The sequence below is a fragment of the Xiphophorus maculatus genome, chromosome 16, assembly GCF_002775205.1.
Source record: "Xiphophorus maculatus strain JP 163 A chromosome 16, X_maculatus-5.0-male, whole genome shotgun sequence".
Taxonomy (NCBI): Eukaryota; Metazoa; Chordata; class Actinopteri; order Cyprinodontiformes; family Poeciliidae; genus Xiphophorus; species Xiphophorus maculatus.
Window position 1 is genome coordinate 17225104 of NC_036458.1, and position 19142 is coordinate 17244245.

Here is a 19142-nt window from a genome sequence, read left to right on the forward strand (position 1 = left end):
ATCAACCTCCATTTGTGACACCTAGCCAATTTTTTTTCAGCCTGACGGTGTAAATCTGTGTCCATAAAGGCTCTATGGATGTACAAGACCTTGAACTGACGGCGTGTCGAGTTAGTGTGTTTTGGTTGTGTTTAGACTGACTCAAACTTGGAGGTAGTCTTGTTTATCTTTTGTTTTGTTTTTTTTCATTGTAAGTCAATACTGCGTAAGCATTTTTCAAAGCTAATAATCTTGCCAGTTCTCTTTAGTGAGAAATTATCAAATGAAAAAATTCACAGTGGAGTTTATTTTGTTTTGTTTTCCACAGGTAGGGCACATTAAATTGCATCCTAATTTTAGCATCGGTAGCCGCTAATGGCTTGCCACAATAAAAGTATTTTCTTCTTACACAAATTGTTTTAATTTGTTCTTCTGTTAGTACTTTTTGCTCTATGCGGGACCTGGGATGCTTGCCAGAAGTTGTGGACTTCATGGATTTTGTAACCAAATGTTGTCCAACCTAACACATAGGTTTTATTAGTAGATTTGATCAAACTAACTAAGTAACTAAAGAGCTACCTCCTCTCTTACTTCAAAATAAAACTCTCAAACATTGAGAGAGGGTGATAAGCTTTATCTACGACTCATATTAACCTTGTTTTACCAGACAAAATAAATCTTTACTTTAAAATGTCAAACATTACTTGTGTGCTCAAATGTACTGTCTTCAATTTACACCACCTCTAGTGAGTGTCATATTGATGCCAAATATGTCATTTTATTATCAATAAGTCTGATTTGTTGAGGGATACAGTCTATTGTGATGATATTGATAATGTAATTATATTATGATTAAATCCAAAGAAAAACATAAAAAAGAACCATAAAAAATATTAGATAACTTACTTGATACTTTTTTTTAAATTTGCATACAACAAAATGTGGTTTCTGTTAGAATGATGTGTCTCTTTGCGTTTGTCCGATCAGCTAAAATACATGATGAGCATCACAAATCTTTGCTTTGCAAGAAAAGCTGTATGTGTGGGTGTGAATCTCTCTTCTTGTTCTAATTTTCATCTTTATAGCCACAAAGCAAGGCCAAATTCAGAGCTGTTTAAGATTCTTAATATTCAAAATCTAACCTCTTGTGCACTGGTATTGTGTTTAGATGCATCATTGTATATGAAAGTGCTGGTCTTGTTTTTTGGTTTTTTTACCCAGGTCAGGGGATAGAAATTAGTTTTGCCCAAATAGTTCTGGATCATAAAAAATCAGCGAAACAACTCAAGCATTGATGTGTCATTATCTTCAGCTCACAGCTGTTTTGCATTGATTTGACCCACTTTGTGAACCATAGTGCTGTCACTGAATGGACTGTAAAGTGCCATTTAAAGATGAATATACATTAGCCTACTCAAACTGCTATTTGGACTGGGTTTTTGTATTTTACTACCAAGAAAACCAGCAGTCCTCATAGATTCAGTTAGTACAGTCATTTATGTGTGATTTAACAAACAAGTAAAAAAAAATGAAGAAAAAAATGAAGAAAACACATTTCTTTGGCATTAAGCTGAGGTTGTGTTGCTGAGGTTCTACAGTTCATAACAATAATAATATTACCAATACCAACACATTTTATTTATCTGGACTTTTAATAAAACTGAGACACTTTTCAAGGATAAAACAATTATATAACATGAACATGAATAAAAGTGTTACCACTAATAATAAGTGAAATACAGACACGGATTCAAATGTTACTTTATATGAAAGCTCTGATATTAAAATCTGTCTGATCCATTCAAAGAAACGGCCAACATGTTAACAACTCTCTGGCCAGGCCACCCACCCAGACTCCTCGACAGATACATTTAGGTGCCTTTTGCAACAAGATGGAGTGACTCCAAGGGCGACTAAAGACACATTAGCAAGAAACTCCAGAGCCAATTGAAGAGCCTACCGGCTGTTTAAAGTGAAACAGGCTTCCCCTTGAGTGTTCATTCTCTGCTTGGAACTAGTGTTTGACCTGTATCCATTAAATATGGCCTATCACTGTTTTTGAGTGGTACAATCTGCAGGGCATCAAAATTGATGTAAAAGTGAGAGGAAATGTCTCCTTCTGTCCTGACCCTAAAATTATGGTTATGCTACTGTGTCATATTCCCATTTCTGAAACCAGTTTGATTTGTGTTGTCATTCGCCATCAATGATCCCTGCTCTGCAGCACACAATTTATAATGCTGCACGTTTCCACACAGCTTATGAAGAATTCAAATGTAAAACCAGTTAATCATATTGCATATATATTTTCAGGGTGATGGAGGAACAGAATTACCTATGGGACTATGGGTAATTCTGATCTGTCATAATAGGATTTTTGTAAATGAGTCCCTTCCGCTTTAGTCTTAAACATTTTCCATCTCCTTTTCTATGCCACTGGTCTGGACTCAGCATGGTCAGCGCAAGGACTGTGGTTTGTTGATCCCCGCATGAAAAGAAATGCAATATCTTTTAATGAGTCTCCCTTGCGTGACATGAGATGATTTCTTTTTGGATCTCAGGCTTCGGGGCTTCACCCACTTTGAGGCAGAAAGCAGAGTTTAAGAATTTATGATTAAGAAAGATTCAGTCATATGGGGATCATTATTATTCATTACATGTAAATCTCTGGGACTGCATAAAGCTCGTTGCCAAGAGTTGATGATACTGTCCAGCTGAAAAATTGGCAGCAAAATATAAGAAGGAAAAGATCAAAATGATGCAACTGAAATTTCAGCAGAAGTTGGTTCTTAAAAATATATTTGTACAGTATGAACTGTTTTTACTGCTTGCAGTGTTGAACGTGCTTACATTTTTCATATGTCCAGTGTATGTCAAATGAACCTTCCTGTCCTGAATATATTTCCAAATATACAATGAAAAGGACAATGTGCTGTAAACATTTAATATATTTAGAAAATGTCCAAGTCCAACATCTGAACTTTGTGTTTTAGATGTATTTAGTGTATTTTCACAAAACTTGAAAACTTGAGACTTAACTTAGACTTAGAAAAAAGACTTGTGAACATCTGTGCTCCATAGATAACTGAAGTCGATATTTAAATGAACTCAAGCTGTTTGTCACCCCTCTACAGTATTGTGGCATACCTGTTACTCTGCTTTTACGTTTAGTCTCTCTCTTTTTCTCTCTCTCTCCAGCCCAATGAATTGACTGATGTGTTGGAGATTAGCAACATTGTTTTCACCAGCATGTTTGTGCTGGAGATGGGCTTCATGCTGCTGGCTTTTGGGTTGTTTGGATACATCAGAAACCCTTACAACATCTTTGACAGCATCATCGTCATCATAAGGTAATATTACTTCTTAATTCTTTTCTAATCCTGATTTTACAGATTTCTAAAGGTATTTACTTGTTCATTTCAGAGACGAGTTGTTTTTTTGTTTATGTTTCTCAGTGTGTGGGAAATAATAGGTCAAGCGGATGGAGGGTTGTCGGTCCTGCGGACATTTCGCCTGCTGCGAGTCCTGAAGCTCGTACGGTTTCTACCTGCCCTGAGGAGGCAGCTGGTGGTGCTGATGAAGACCATGGACAATGTGGCCACCTTCTGCATGCTGCTGATGCTTTTCATCTTCACTTTCAGGTGCAGAAATCTGCTGCATCTCCTGCTTGTTTGTCCATGAATTGATGACTTTGCTTTCATCCTGTTAACACATTGAGACATGGACAAGTTTGCTAGCATAATTTCACACAAAGTATGAAATACAAATTTATGACGGTTTATACAAAAACAAATTGAGACATACAAATTTTCTTATTTAAACAAAATCACATCGGGCAGTTATTGGTACTTGTTATATTTTATTTCACACACCTTTAGCCAGAAGGTGTGTGAGAAAAAAAAATCCTCTACCATTTCACACTGTTATAGCACACAGTTGCACATTGCACTTTTCAGATAACTGGTTCTCAAATTTATCATAACAATCAACTATCGACCAGCTTTTTCAGACAGACTTAATGACACAGTTGGACAACTTGACTTTTTTTTTTTCAATTTACTGTGGCATGTCACAAAAATCACTTCAAGATCCTAGATGATTCACATAAACGGTGCCTAGAAGTCCTTTGAGGAACATATTGAAAGATTGTTGGAATGTGTGTTGTTACTGTCAGGTAGCATGGTCCCTGAACATCTCAATTAGGAAATTCTACTGGCTTTCAAGTTTTGAATGAGTACATTGTTAAGTTTGGTTCAATATCATTCCCAGATCCAAGTTTTGAACATCTGTGGTAAATAAAACAGAGTTTAAGCAGCCATTAGCATGCTCGTGAACTATTATCTACTAATACACAATTAATATGCTTGCAAACAATCATGCCTAAGATTGTAATTGTAAAACTGAAGGTAGCTCAAGTATGATCATTTTGAGAAGAATGACTGAAGAGCATTCAGAATGCCTTGAAAATTGCTAAAAAGCTATGAAATCTCAACCACATGTCTACAGACTTGATGTGCTGAATCAGCTCAGAGTATGCACAGTATGTCAGAGTCTGACGGCGACAACATTATTTATGTTAAAGTCTTACGCTTGCGATGGTAGGAGAACAAATCAATTTTTTTGTCTGGAATCCATCCATAACAACCAGTCAGTAAGTGGGATGGCTGGTTTAGGGAGTTATAGTGACCCTCAACATGCCATCTTTTGCTTCAGTTCTCTAACCAAGTGAGGTTTAAAGGGTTTTTAAGAATCCAACTCATTCTGTTTGGACAAGATAAACACGGATCCTTATCCAGACTAGTGACATGTGGCTAAGAGGAAGAGGTTTCTGTGTCACATCATTTTTATGCCATGAGGAAACTGAAAGTTGTAGATTATAAATGGGAAGTTTCTAAAAACTTCTGCTCAATTGATTTAAGTGACTTTATTTTAAAGGGAACTCAAAGGGTATTAACAATTGTTCCAAAATGTATTAATGTGAGATTACTCAAAAAAAGATTCATTTATTTTTATTAGATTCCTTTATTTTAGCGGTGCCATCAACATTGTCTGTTTGTGTGCATTCAGAGAGTCTTTAATGCATTGCTTGTGTTTCTGCAGTATACTTGGCATGCATCTGTTCGGATGTAAATTCAGTCAAAGAATGGAGAACGGAGACACCATTCCTGATCGCAAAAACTTTGACTCGCTTCTCTGGGCCATTGTCACTGTATTCCAGGTGAGTTTTTCTATTTCCCTTGTGTTTATGCCTCTGTTATAGGCCTCTTTTCCTGATTTTCATTCTTAACGTAACATTGTGGATAATGATACCAGCTTCAGCCAGGATCTTCACAAGATATTTTATTTTTGTTCTCCATTTGTGTGAAATAACACCCAGACTTTCCCAATTTGTAATTAAGTGCTTGTAGCTTATTGGTTTGTATCATTTAATGAAAAGTTATTTTTATCATTTTATTGGTAAATAGAAATAATTTTGGATCTGATCTAATCAAGAAACCTTTAGTCTGATTTATTGTCGGTTAGTGGAAAAATGTCTTTTTTATAGGGTATTTACATGTCTATCTTTAGTCATGCATTACCCAATTTGCTAGCTATCTAGATCCCTATTAAAAATAAGTTTTTCCTAATCTCAAAAAATAGAAATAGCTAAATAAAACAGTACAGTGTTTGCACAGTAAACATTGTTACTGTTTACTGTAACAATGTAAAAATTGTGTGTCCATCCTTTGTTTTACTTAGGCATCCCAGGTCAAACCACATGTCAATAGAACTCCAAAGGGTCTATATATGTATGTGAAATTGCCCCAAGTCTGCTTTGGAATGCAAAAACTGTATCTAATTGCATGCAGCATCTATCCCTCACCACGATTTCTATTTTTTGCTCCACCTCCCCGTGGAGACATTGTTCAATTGCTCCAAATCCATTTTTCTGTTTCCGCACGGGATGCGTCAGCAGAAGGGTGGAACACACATTGCAGTGGACTCTCTTTGGTGCTGAAGAGCCATTTTATCCACTGCCAACTGTCGTTTGAGAAAGTTCCACTCGCTTCATACTTTGTCCACTTTTACTATAGTTATCAAGGTGTGCGAGCAGAAAAAGAAAACGAATAAAAAAAAAACACGGATCTGTGCAGAGCTGCGTATCGTAGTTCACAGAAGCTGCACAGAGGGACTCTGCCTTTTGCCCAGAGTGGTAAATGAGTAGGCAGAGCCAGCCTACATGAATGCTGTGTGCAGATTTGAACTCTTCCTTCAGTCATGTTTATCCAACTACAGGCACAGAAAGGCAGACATTTACATCCTGCTGCTTCCACTTGTCGCGACTTACAGTCCAATAGGTTTCTTAAATTGAATTATTGTTCCAATGTAAGTAGCTCATTACTGGGCTTTATAAAGCATATAATCGATTTATGTACTGTTTAACATATCGGCTTGTGCTGCTTTTTCTTCAACTCACTAGTCCTTGCCTTTTAATTACACGTCTTCTAAACCTCCCAGTCCTTCTGTCCTATTTTATTTCTGCTGTCATCCATCTCTTCTCCTCCACTTCCCCTCCATCTTCATGCCTAAATCTCTGTCTGTGTTTTTTTTTTTCTTTCCTTTTTTTAATCCACATTCCAGATCCTTACCCAGGAGGACTGGAACGTGGTGCTGTACAACGGCATGGCTTCTACCTCTCCATGGGCGGCTCTCTACTTTGTTGCTCTCATGACGTTTGGCAATTATGTGCTCTTCAATTTATTGGTCGCCATCTTGGTCGAAGGCTTCCAGGCTGAGGTGAGAATGGCTGTATTGGTTTTCTGACTGTGTTGATGGGCTGAACTGTATTTCACTGATCACTGTCTAAAATGCACAAATTAGCACCATAGGTTAGCCCCTACTTCTCGCGACTCCCCCCACAGACAATAGGCCCTGGCTTTTTCTACAATCTACTCTAGTGAAAATCACAAAATCGAGTCAGCAACTCATACATGGGTTAATTTTTTATGTACATAATTGTGTCTTATAGGGTGATGCCAATCGATCAGAGTCAGACGATGAAAAGAAATCTGACAATTTTGATGAGGACGACAAAGTTGAACAACTCAGAGACACAGGTAGATTAAAAAAATCCAAAACGTTCTAATCATCAGGCACTTTATTTTCTTGAAGTTGATTGATTTGAAATAAGTATTCGACTAATAATCTAGTAATCTTTATTTCTGATCCATAGAGCTTAAGATGTACTCTCTGATGATGACAGCCAATGGTCACATTGACCCTCGTGGCACTATGGCTCCTCCCATAATAATGCACACAGCTGCCACTCCCATGCCAACGCCGAAGAGCTCCCTAGGGCCTGAGTCCATCTTAGAGGAGGAGCTCATGTACAGAGAAGCTCAACATGGAGAAGCTGGACTGGGTGTTTCAGAGACAGGGAGTGGCCGCGCGGAGTCTCGGCGTGGAAGCTCAGCATCCATGGACCCAGCAGCCTATGACCAACATTCTTTAGTAAGTAATTTCAACACTTTCACTGTTGTTATGGGAATATAAAATAAATTTTATTGATGAAGTGTACTAAATAATGTTGAGTAAAGTAACACAAAGGTTTACAACGAAAAGAAAAGTTAACATTTTAATTGGGTATTTAGCCAACATGCAAGATCTCTCAAAATGTTCCACCATTCACTGCTTTTATAGAGGTGGTTAGATGTTTTCTATCCCTAAATATCCCTGATGGGTAACTAAAACTGAGACCTGGCAACTGCACAGGGCATCAACCATGAAAGAGTGGAGACGAACTATGTCAACTATGTCGGCAAATTGGTCCCCGCAGCATATAAGAGACACTGAATTCCCATCATTTAAGTTCCCACTATTGTTTCTGCACGTTAGTTTTTACTTTAAAAAAGAAGACTTGTGTTACTTTTGGATAACTTTTCTTCTGGAGTCACTGCAGTTCATTGAAAACATATTTTAAGCTTTCAGAAGATTAATATTTGAGTTTTGTACAATTTTGCAGTAAAAGTCTGAACCTATTTTTTTTTTTAACTGATAAATATTGAACCTCAGGGTGTTATGGTCATTAAGCTTCTAATCTGAGCAATATTTCCAAGCTTAATTTAGACAAGCTTCAAAAGAACAAAATAATTAGTTTGAAATTGGAACACAACAATCAAAATCTAGTGAGTCCGGTGTGTCAACACAAGACTTGCTCACAGACTTTAAAATCATCTAATGTCTAAAACTACGAGGAACAATGGCTCTTTCTGCTTTTTTCTTGCTATTGCAAAGCTAGATTTTTTATTATTAGCTTTCCTTCACAGCTGAAAGACCACTTGTGACAACAGGGGGGCCTAACACTTCTGGTGCTTGATACTTTTTGGAAAACTCTTAATTGTGTTTTGAGGTTAAATCACAGCTCAGATAGAAATTCACCGATTTGACCACTGTACACTTAGAAGGCCTTGACAATAATATTATTGTCTCAGTGGGTAATGAAAACATATTCAATTAAACTTTTTAAGTATTTGTGATTCAATCAAGCACAAAAAGAAGAAATTTTACCTAAAACAGTTACAACAACTCTACTTGTAATGTTTTCAGAACAGTATGCACACTTTGATTGTGACTCTATTGTCAAGCATCTTATTTTAGAAAATACTGAAAAATGTATGCTTTTTTATAGGAAATCTAAATACTTAGCCCTTTCTCCCCCTGCAGACTCTCTCAAGCCCTGGACGGCGCTCACCTCTCCCTCTCCGTGGTTCCATCAGCTCATGGGGAAGTCGCCGCTCCAGCTGGAACAGTCTAGGGAGAGCACCGAGCCTCAAAAGGCGAGACACCAGCGGAGAGAGGGAAAGTTTACTGTCTGGAGAAGGCGGTGAGGAGGAAGAGTGCCAAGAACAACAAGAGGAAGCTGGGGTAAACAGCAGAGTAAAGCTGGAGTCCTTGGAACCGCTGCAGGCATCTTCTCTCTGCCCTACCATTATAGCAGAGTATGGCGACTGCAATGGGAGGACCGTCACATATGACCCAAATGGAAACTCGGACCCCAAAGTTGACTTCACATCAGATGATGACTTAGATGAAGATGTAAGTTATTATGACTCCCTGCTCATAAAATAATGTATATATTTGGAAATCAGCAGTAAGATTTGAGCAGTTTTCAAAGGTCTTGCCTCTGGGCCGTTTTGGTGTATAATGTAACCCTTTATTTACTTGTTTGCAGTTAAGTGCACATTTTAAAATGTGATTTTCTTTTTAAAACAAAGGGAGATTGATGTTGTCTCTCAACCTGAACACAAACCTACCACTAGTGAAAAGGTTTGGCATTGTCAAGTTTTTAGAGAATCTAATTCAACAGTTCCTGATGGTGGAGTGGGGGATAGTTTAGGTTTGTTTGTCATCCAGAAGATCTAAGTAGTAATTAAGTGACTCTTCTGTGTACCAAAGTATTCTACAGTCACATGTGAGACTGCTGGTGTGACAGCTGGGGCTTGTCTACAATTTGGCAGTTCATCATTGTTCATTTGGGGATTCCAAACATATGAAGCCTTTTAAAAGTTTCCATACCTTGTGAAATTGTTTCGTAATTTTGTCAAACCATAATATATTTTTTTCTTTATTTGTAGCAGCTTTTAAAAATAATGAACCATTTACCTACATTTCACAATTATGCACTTCTTGTACTACTATCACACATCTCTAGCACATTTATATTGAGGTGGTTATATGACAAATGGGTGCATAAATGTATTTCAAGAAACTGCCCTGTAGTCTTGAGTATAAAGGAAACAATTGGAGAGCTGGAGTGGCCCAGTTAAACTCTAAATGAATAGTATATAATGGATTGGGACTTTATGGTGTATTTGCATCAATCTGTAACCCCAAATAATAATAATAATCCTGAAAGACTGCGGTTAAAAAAAAAGTAGGAACAAGATTTGCAGTTTTTACAAGCCTATACATCACAGGTGTCAAACTCCAGTCCTCGAGGGCCGCTGTCCTACAGCTTTTAGATGTGCCACAGGTACAAAACACTGGAATGAAATGGCTTAATTACCTCCTCCTTGTGTAGATCAGTTCTCCCAGCCTTGCTAATGACCTAATTATTCTATTCAGGTGTGGTGCAGCAGAGGCACATCTAAAAGTTGGAGGACAGCGGCCCTTGAGGACTGGAGTTTGACACCCCTGCTATACATTATACCTAAAAACCAGTATTTCATGAACATCCCTCTCCATTTTGTCCTGGTGTGTAGTATCAGTATATAATGCTATAGGCTGTTCTTCATCACAGGCTGCAATTTTCTGAATGTAAGATCTATAGCGGTTCAGATGACTTGTTTTTCTTTTTCCACACCCACACTTCTCCAGTTTTCTTTTGCCTTCTAACCCTTTTCTCTCGATCTCTTTTGATTCGCTCTGCAATGTGTGCGTGCGTGTTCATGATGCAATGTCTAGAGGGATGCTAATTGTCATGCTTTAATTGATTGACTTGGGCGATAATTGTTTTCTCACTGGGTTGAAAGCTGTTGAAAACATTTGTGCAGGTCTGCTTGTGTGTTGAGGCTCTGTTTACTCCCTTGGTGGTTTCATGTGACCTGTGTTGTGACATTGCTCAAGTTTTTTTCTATTGGCTCCAAATTGAGTTTATAATGCTATGAAATCCAGCGAAACAAAAGGCCTCTCCCCATGGGTACGCACTGAATGCAGCTTATTACAGGCAGCATACAGATGTATGGGTGTGGTTGTGTGTGGATTGTGTTAATCTGTGCAGAAGATGCTCTAAGTGAGATGTGAGCAGGATGTTCTCTGCGAGCGTCAGTGTCAGAGACTTCAGATCTCAGCTCCAAGAACATCTAAGCGGCAGGTCCTTTTTTTGTATCTGCACGCTCACTAGAACACGCGCACACACAAAAACAGAAGACACTCTCAGATGTACACATGCTCACATAAGTGCCTGTGTGCCCAAAAAGCAGAGTCTGAGAGGCTTGACTCTGGGCTGTTTTTAATTAGAATCCTAAAGCACAGAAGCTGTGGACCTAAGCTTTCTTCTGTTTGTTTTACTGCAAACTTTAATGAGTTCTGTTCTGAGCTTCTGCACTTGCTGAGTTGAAAGTCCACCTGTTATGGTCCAATTATCTCCACCTTATTATGCAAGGAGACACATGTTTATTGTTCCCCTATAGACGTAAATGTGGACCAGCTAACATCAGCAGCTCTCCGCAACAAGCTTAAGACATGAATTGTTTCTTAAATGGGTTTTTTGATGTTGTCTTTGCTGGGGCAACTCTACCCCGTATCACAGCACCCAGCATTCCAGACAGCATTTGAACAAAAGACATTTTGTTTTGAGTGTTGTGCTTAACCCAAAGTCCTTATTGAATTGCATGAGTCTGGATTCATACAATTCATAGTTTTAAAAATGTATACCTTCAAATATGTTTTTGGCGATGTAGACAACTTAAACACTGTTAATTAAAGTAAGAGTAACACATTAATCTGTTTAGGAAATGTATGTAGAGTTGTCAAAATTTAAGGATCAATGCCAAAATAATCAAAAGTTAAGTACCAATCTCTAATGTAATCAATAATTATTTATATTACCCATTGTTGTTGTCTGTTTGCTACTAATATACTGTTATATATATATATATATATATATATATATATATATATATATATAAATAAATGCAGTAAATGAATAAAACCATGACATTTAAACCAAGCACAAACCCCTAACACTGACTGTCAAGAAACATATTTAGTTGGAAGTACTTTTAAATATACTTATAAATGATTAAGCAGCTTTTTCAGTATAGTTAAGTTCAAAGTAATTCAAAAATACCTTAATATTCTGAAAGGCAGAATAAATGTTGTTATACATGTTCTTGTATACTGCTTCACTGTAGAGTCTCCAGTCCAGCTTGTTGTTCACACGAACACAGATGTATTTCTACTCTTTCATCACCTCTACTTCTTTTCCATAACACATACTGTTTGACTCATTCCTGTTTCTCATGAAATCTACAATTATCTCATTTGTTTTGTTCATATACAAGATGAGATGATTGTTCCCACACTATGCCACAAAGTGGTCAATTAGCTCTCTGTACTCAGTCTCTAGACCATCTTTGATGCATCCCACAACTGCAGTCATTCGAGGCGGTACCTACTGCCTTATACCGTTTCAGTCTGTCCAGCTTCCTCCTCATCTGACTTATTGGACACTCGGGTTTGATGAGAGCTTGTTTTGACCTAATCCTGATTCTAAAGTCTGTATTTATTGCAATAGAGGTTTTCAAGTTTTCAGAACCATCAATTCACCAGATGTTTCTCTTGTAACAGTTACAAGAGAAAGAGAGGGAAAAAAGGAGCAGACTTTAAAGCATCACTTAAAGTCTGCTTTGCTCCAAGGATGAACAATGCTGTTGCTTCCTCCACTGCAACAGTGCCTGTGGGGAAAAAAAACCCATCAAAAGTCCCAGGGAAACAGAACTGGAATTACATTTCTGCTAATCTACATTAAAATTGCCACATTAAAAGTCTAACCAATCAAATAAAAGTCATTCAACATCACATAAGAAAAAAAGTTCTGCTTGATTTTTGGATTATGCTGGGACTAGATAGTTGGAATGACTCTCTGAATCGTGGTAAGAGATTAATCGCAGTGGACTGAGGAAAACCAAAGTATTTCAAGAACCTTGCGCAAATGTTTGATGAATATTTGGTGCAAACAAGGAGAACTTTTCAGAACAGTCAAACCTGGGCCAGTCGATCACTCAAACAAGTCGAAAGTCAAGTTTTTCTGACACACCGTTATGTAGTTATGTACAACAATTCAATCTCTTGTCTATGGTGTGTCCAAGTCAAGTCAAAGTGAAGGCTCGACCATATGCAGAGATTTTATTTTAAATTGTTTACATTTTAGAAAATCCATCCAGAATCCACAAATTACCAGAAAACACATTCAGCTGTATCACCACAGTTTTAAATCAAAACATCACAAATGACAGCATAATCTCTGTATTCTTTGTTTTAGAAATGCAAGACAAATTCACAGAAGAAAACAAATGTTTGATCTGTTTGTGCTGATTTATTGTAACTTCAGACAAAAATGCAGAATGTGATTGGATAGAAGTCTTCCACTGCAAGACGCAGAATGCCTCTGATTGTTTATTTGTAATTTCAGATTCCTTTTTAGTTCAAGTTATGTTGACAAAACAATCAGACTGTCACGCAATACTCTAAAATGGAGATCGATCAATAAAAACCTTTGTTGGAGCTCAATCATTGTGCTGCTATAGGAGCTTGTTTAATAAACAGTTTGCTTGCTGCCTTCTGAATTAGATAAAAATTTAACAGTGGGTCGTAAACAGAACGAATGTGGTAGTAGTAAAAACTTTACAATTTGCATCCCCATGTGAACTGCAGTTTAATAGGGAATGTAGCTGTGGTTTATAGTATTCAAGAGTGAATAACAAAGAAGATGCTGGTGGTTTGCTGACATATAGAAATTACATTTCTATATGTCCTCTTATTGCTGCAGAGTCCTTTCTTCTGCTGGGTCAGGAGGGAGCTCCACAACATGAAGCCCCGCTGGTGTAAGGAACACGAGAGCTGGACGCTCTATTTGTTTGCACCGGAGAGCCCGTAAGACCTACACACACACACACACGCACACACACACACACACACACACACACACACACACACACACATCATTCTTCCACTGCATGATTTCTAAATTACATTTGTTTAATTTTTCAAGCCTAACTTATTTTCAAGTATCAATAATTAAAATATAATTGTTTAATTCATGGAGGCATGTTCCAGTTTTGTGATCTAATGGAATGATAATGTTGATGAGCCTTGATTGTAGCTTACATTTTATATGTACATCATTTAATTATTTCCACATACAATGATTTGTTGTACTAAAATCATGTATTGTGTTGTTCTAAGCATTTGTCCATACCTGTTATTCCGACCGTTATGTAGCAACAATAGCAGAACTATAAGACACACTTTATAAAATAAGAGTATCGGTCTCAGCTATAGGGTCTGCACATAACTGTTTCCACAACAAAAATACTTGCCTGCTGTCATCACTTGTTGGAAAGGTGTTACCATAAAAAGAAAGATGTTGCTTTAAGCTGAGCTAAGCCATTACCACAAGTGTTGTGACAACTTGGACCAAAAGCTGGAGTGCTATTCTCCGCTTCGTACCGGTGTAGAAAATGTGTGCCATGTTAGGAGTTTAAACTGCAAATGCCACAATGGAAAATTTATTAGCAGTAAAGTTCTGATTTTTTAAACCCCAAGACCACCTCAATCAGCAAAGCATCAGTCAGAGCTTTTGTGGCCAATCTCCAATAATTCATTTTTATAAATCTTTGACCTGCAGATACCAACTTAAGTAATTTCTGATTCCTTTTTAAGAACTGTTTTAGAAAAAAGAAGTTGAAAAACACTGAAAATATTTCTACCTTTACTGTCATGAGGGGTTGTTTATTTTATGAATAGGGTTAACATTTGACAGAGAAGTAATTTTAAATTTCAAGATGCCTCTAAACCTAGAAATATAACATTCCTGATTAGCATACTTAAAGTGGCATTACAGAAACAGCAGTCTATATTTGTTCTTCAAAGATTGTCATCTACAGCTACCGTAACAGTTAGAAGACAAAGTTGCAAACTTTGCTTTTGACCTTTTAGCCTTTCTGTTATCTGCTAAATGAACCAAAGGCTTAAAGAAGGCAAACTAGTCTGAGCTCGAATAAAAAAATAAGGTTGGCAATTCAATTTTTGTGCTTCTCTTAACTCAATAGTAAACTCCTGACACTGGAACTTGTTCACAATAAATATCTGAAAAAGATGTTATTGTCGATGAGATAGCTTTTAGTAAAATGATTAGAGAAAACATTTCATTTTTCAGCTTCAGAGCAACTGATTATTTTTCAAGGTTGATCAAGATGATGATTGTCTGATCCCAGTCACTACCCAATGTCTCTGTTAATTTTGAGTTTTAACACAAATGAATGAATCTGTATTATCTCAGATAGTTGTTGGCTTTGTCATTCTACAGAAGAGGATTAGGGCCACCGGGAAAAAAAAAAAAAAGAGTTCTGAGATTATAGTCAGAATTCTGAGATTAAAGTCAGAATTCTGACTTTAATCTCAGAATTAAAGTCTGAGATTTTAATCTTTTTTTTTCGGTGGCCCTAATCCTCTTCCGTATCGTTCCGCCTTTTCCCCAATTTCAAATTTTTGTTCAGCTTAGGCGAAGTTTCCTGTTGTCATTCTTCTAAATGTTTGGTTCATAGCTCAGAGCCACAGTAGGTATTTTTATATATGACTCTGGGTCTGTTTAGAGTCCGTGTGTGGTGCCAAGCTGTGATCACTCACAAATTGTTCGACCATGTGGTTCTGGTTTTCATCTTCCTCAACTGCATCACTATCGCTCTGGAGAGGCCTGATATACTTCCTCACAGCCCGGTGAGTCATGGACAAACATGGCTTACATAATCACTTTTGTCCACACACAGTCCACTTGTCTTCTTCAGACCATGAATTTCACACGCTTTTCTATTAGCCTCACTTTTCTCATACTTTAAGACATTAATGTTGAGATATACTAATGAAAAGAAAAAAAAAAAGGTTGTTTTGATTTCAAATACAGGTTTTATTTACCAACTGACAAATAAATCTGTGAGCAAAGGTGAAGTTACTCAAGTAAAACTTTTCTTTCAGGTCCATCTTTGCATGTCACTACCAAGTTAAAAAAATAAAGCAAAAGTTGAAAAAAATTCCTACTCTGCATCTATCCTTCATATACAAATCAAGGTGTCACAGTAGCTGTTATTTCAATGGAAAAAAAAAACTGATTATATAAAAAAGGCATGGCATGTGTCAGTAGAGAACTTATTATTATTATTATTAATAAACTTTTCAGAAAACCCTTGGATTAAATTAGCAGTTTTAGGTAATTTGTAACATTTCATACCCTCTGAAAGAGAGAAAGTGACTGCCTTTGCAAAATGAAGCCTTACTCTTATAAACATCGCACGTCTTCTAAATGTGCAAGCTTTTTACAAGCTGACACATATAAAGGGAACTCCTGCTGCTTTTAGAGCAGAATGTGTCATCATTAGAAGCATCTTGTTTTGGTTAATGGGATTAACTTAGCTATACTTTGTTTAAGCATTGTCTTGTTACTTTTTTTAATGTTGTTTTTTTCTATTTAGGAGCGAGTATTTCTAAGTGTGTCCAACTATATTTTCACTGTGATCTTCCTAGCAGAGATGGCCATCAAGGTAAACAACAGTATCTTCACTTATATTTGTTTGGCACTTTTTTAACCTCAGACAGCAGGAGGGAAAAAAAAACCCAGAGGGCTTAAATTGTGCTGTGGTAACTTCCTGCTGCTTTAACTGTTCCCTCAGGTTGTTGCTCTTGGTTTCTGCTTTGGAAATCAAACCTACCTTCAGTCCAGTTGGAACGTTTTGGATGGAGTGTTGGTCTTTGTGTCTCTGGTGGACATTCTAGTTTCTCTGGCTTATACCGGCACCAACAGGATCCTGGGGATTCTCAGAGTCCTTCGTCTTCTACGCACCCTTCGCCCTCTGAGGTACATGGGGTGTTTATTTGTGTGTAGAATGTGAAAAGTGTTCAAGATCTTGTTAAAATACCAACATTGCCTATTTCTATCACTTCAATATTAATTTACAGGAACTGCTGTAAGCCTATTTGATTTGTCCATATCTGAGTGTATGACTGTGTGTTCCAGGGTGATCAGTCGCGCCCCAGGACTGAAGCTGGTCGTGGAGACACTCATCACCTCTCTAAGACCTATTGGGAACATTGTATTGATCTGCTGCGCCTTCTTCATTGTGTTTGGAATCTTGGGGGTCCAGGTGATTACCGTCCCACTACTCAGACGCACAAGCTTGCGCTACATCAGGGGTGTCAAACTCCAGTCCTCAAGGGCCAATGTCCAACTTTTAGATGTGCCTCTGCTGGTCCACACCTGAAGAGAATAATTAGGTCATTAGCAAGACTCTGGAGAACTGATTTACACAAGGAGGAGGTAATTAAGCCATTTCATTCCAGCGTTTTTTGTACCGGTGGCACATCTAAAACCTGCAGGACAGCGGCCCTCGAGGACTGGAGGACCACACCTGTGCACTACATCAATTTCTCAAGTCACACTTGCGATGCTTCTCTTTCTCTGCCTCTTTCCTGTGCTATTTTACCTATTGTTGTGTAAATGTCAATGCTCAGCAGTGCATATGTGACCATAGCAATGGGGAATTGAAAAGCATCTAGAATATCCAAAAAAAAAAAAAGATATTGGTGTTTTTCTTCTTCAAAGGTGTGAGTGGAAGAAAATGCAGAACTAGAGTAAGTGTTAAAAAAAAAACAAAAAAAAATTACCTTTAGGCCATTTGTTTCACAAGCACTGAAATTCTGCTGGAACAATGCACTCTTTGAAACATACTTTTATTATTGCCACTTTTGCTGAACACACCTGAGGTCACAGCTTAATGAAAGTCAAATAGCCCTGAAGATGCCTTGTTTTCATTTTTCTTTTCCTGTTTTTTTTTGTTTGTTTTTTCCTAGCTGTTCAAAGGGAAATTTTACCACTGTGAGGGCCTGGACACAAAAAACGTCACAAACAAGTCCGACTGTGAACTCGCCAACTACAAGTGGATACGAAGGAAGTACAATTTTGACAACTTGATTCAGGTGTGGATGGATCAAATGAATCTGTGATTATATGAAGCTTGCACAATATTAAAAGCCAGAATTAATTTTTTTTAATTGTACACTATTTACAACAGAGTTTTTTCTTCTTCTACAAATGTCTCTTGTTGTACAACACTATATGACTTCTTCCTTTTGACATAATCTGCATTTCTCAGTCACATTAAAGCGCACCATCAAAGTAAAGGTAATGCAAGTCTGTTAAAGTACAACTACCTTTCTGTCTCCAGGCTTTGATGTCTCTGTTTGTGCTGTCGTGTAAGGATGGTTGGGTCAACATCATGTATGATGGACTAGATGCAGTCGGAGTGAATCAACAGGCAAGTATTTGCATTCTGTCTGCAGAACTGAATGACCTGCTTCAACCTCAGTTGAGTCACAGTCGTCTGACAAGAAATAAGCAATTCTTTGTAACTTTGTATATAATACACAGGCAGTAGAGTGTAATATTTATCCCAATGGGAAATGGTCTGTTGTTGGTGAGCGCTAATCCAACTCATTTTCTTTTACCACTCCTCTTCAAATTTCTGTCTGGATGTATGTTTAGAAAGTCGTTAGAATTATTTGAGATTTTGAGATGCTAATCAGTTGCTCCGTGTTGAAAAAAATAATACCTTGTTGCTATGGTTATGCATCATAACAACTGTCTGAAAGTTTAAAAAAAAGTAAGAGCAAATATCTTTTCAGCTGCACGGCATCCAAAGCCAGAGGGAGTAATTGCTGAAATACACCTCAACAAAAACAATTAAGAAGAAAAGTTTACAAATAAAATAAATAAGATACAATAACTTGTGTCTTAATACAATAGCTTTTCCAACATGTCATTTTAATATGCTTTCCTATAGCTCACATGAAAGACATAAGCTGTGTGACTTAAATGTGTTTGTCATCTGCTTGTCTTCATAGAAACATTTTTTTACACTTTTTAATTGAATTTAAAAGTTAGCATTTCTCCCTATTTTCAGCCCGTGAGGAACCACAACCCCTGGATGCTGCTCTACTTCATCTCCTTCCTGCTCATCGTCAGCTTCTTCGTCCTCAACATGTTCGTCGGTGTCGTGGTGGAAAACTTCCACAAGTGCCGGCAGGACCAGGAGGAGGAGGAGGCCCGTTTACGGGAGGAGAAGAGGCTCAAAATGATAGATAAAAAGCGCAGGAGTAAGGAGAATGGAGGGGCTGGTCGGTAGTCTATTTTTCTGAGCACTGCCTGCTTTCAGAGCTTGAAAGAAAGAAAAACATGTAAAAAATATCATAAAAATAGGGCAATTATTAGCAAAACAACAGCTGGAATGAGGGAAAGTTTATAAGACTGGCTAGCTCACAGCAAATGTGATTGATCACTGCAGTAGGCTGTGGGTTATGCCAATCTGACGCATGAAACCGCATGACTGCAGCCAGTCCTGTCCCTTCCTAAC

At 37.6% G+C, this 19142-nt stretch overlaps 1 protein-coding gene across 3 annotated transcripts in view; it reads left to right on the top strand.

Annotated features, from left to right (window-relative positions):
* Positions 1 to 19142, top strand: part of LOC102217191 (voltage-dependent T-type calcium channel subunit alpha-1H-like) — a 128361-nt gene that overhangs the window by 86231 nt on the left and 22988 nt on the right. For 2 of the 3 annotated variants that reach the window (XM_023348711.1, XM_014472550.2), the window contains exons 13-27: positions 3178 to 3329; positions 3435 to 3620; positions 5080 to 5197; positions 6601 to 6756; positions 6989 to 7076; positions 7193 to 7470; positions 8683 to 9054; positions 13511 to 13614; positions 15336 to 15459; positions 16209 to 16277; positions 16407 to 16591; positions 16751 to 16877; positions 17584 to 17709; positions 17958 to 18047; positions 18693 to 18906. In XM_023348711.1, coding sequence (XP_023204479.1) covers positions 3178 to 3329; positions 3435 to 3620; positions 5080 to 5197; positions 6601 to 6756; positions 6989 to 7076; positions 7193 to 7470; positions 8683 to 9054; positions 13511 to 13614; positions 15336 to 15459; positions 16209 to 16277; positions 16407 to 16591; positions 16751 to 16877; positions 17584 to 17709; positions 17958 to 18047; positions 18693 to 18906 — 2389 coding nt within the window. The remainder of the gene's footprint in view (positions 1 to 3177; positions 3330 to 3434; positions 3621 to 5079; positions 5198 to 6600; positions 6757 to 6988; positions 7077 to 7192; positions 7471 to 8682; positions 9055 to 13510; positions 13615 to 15335; positions 15460 to 16208; positions 16278 to 16406; positions 16592 to 16750; positions 16878 to 17583; positions 17710 to 17957; positions 18048 to 18692; positions 18907 to 19142) is intronic. The other variant, XM_023348710.1, reaches the window with a different exon arrangement.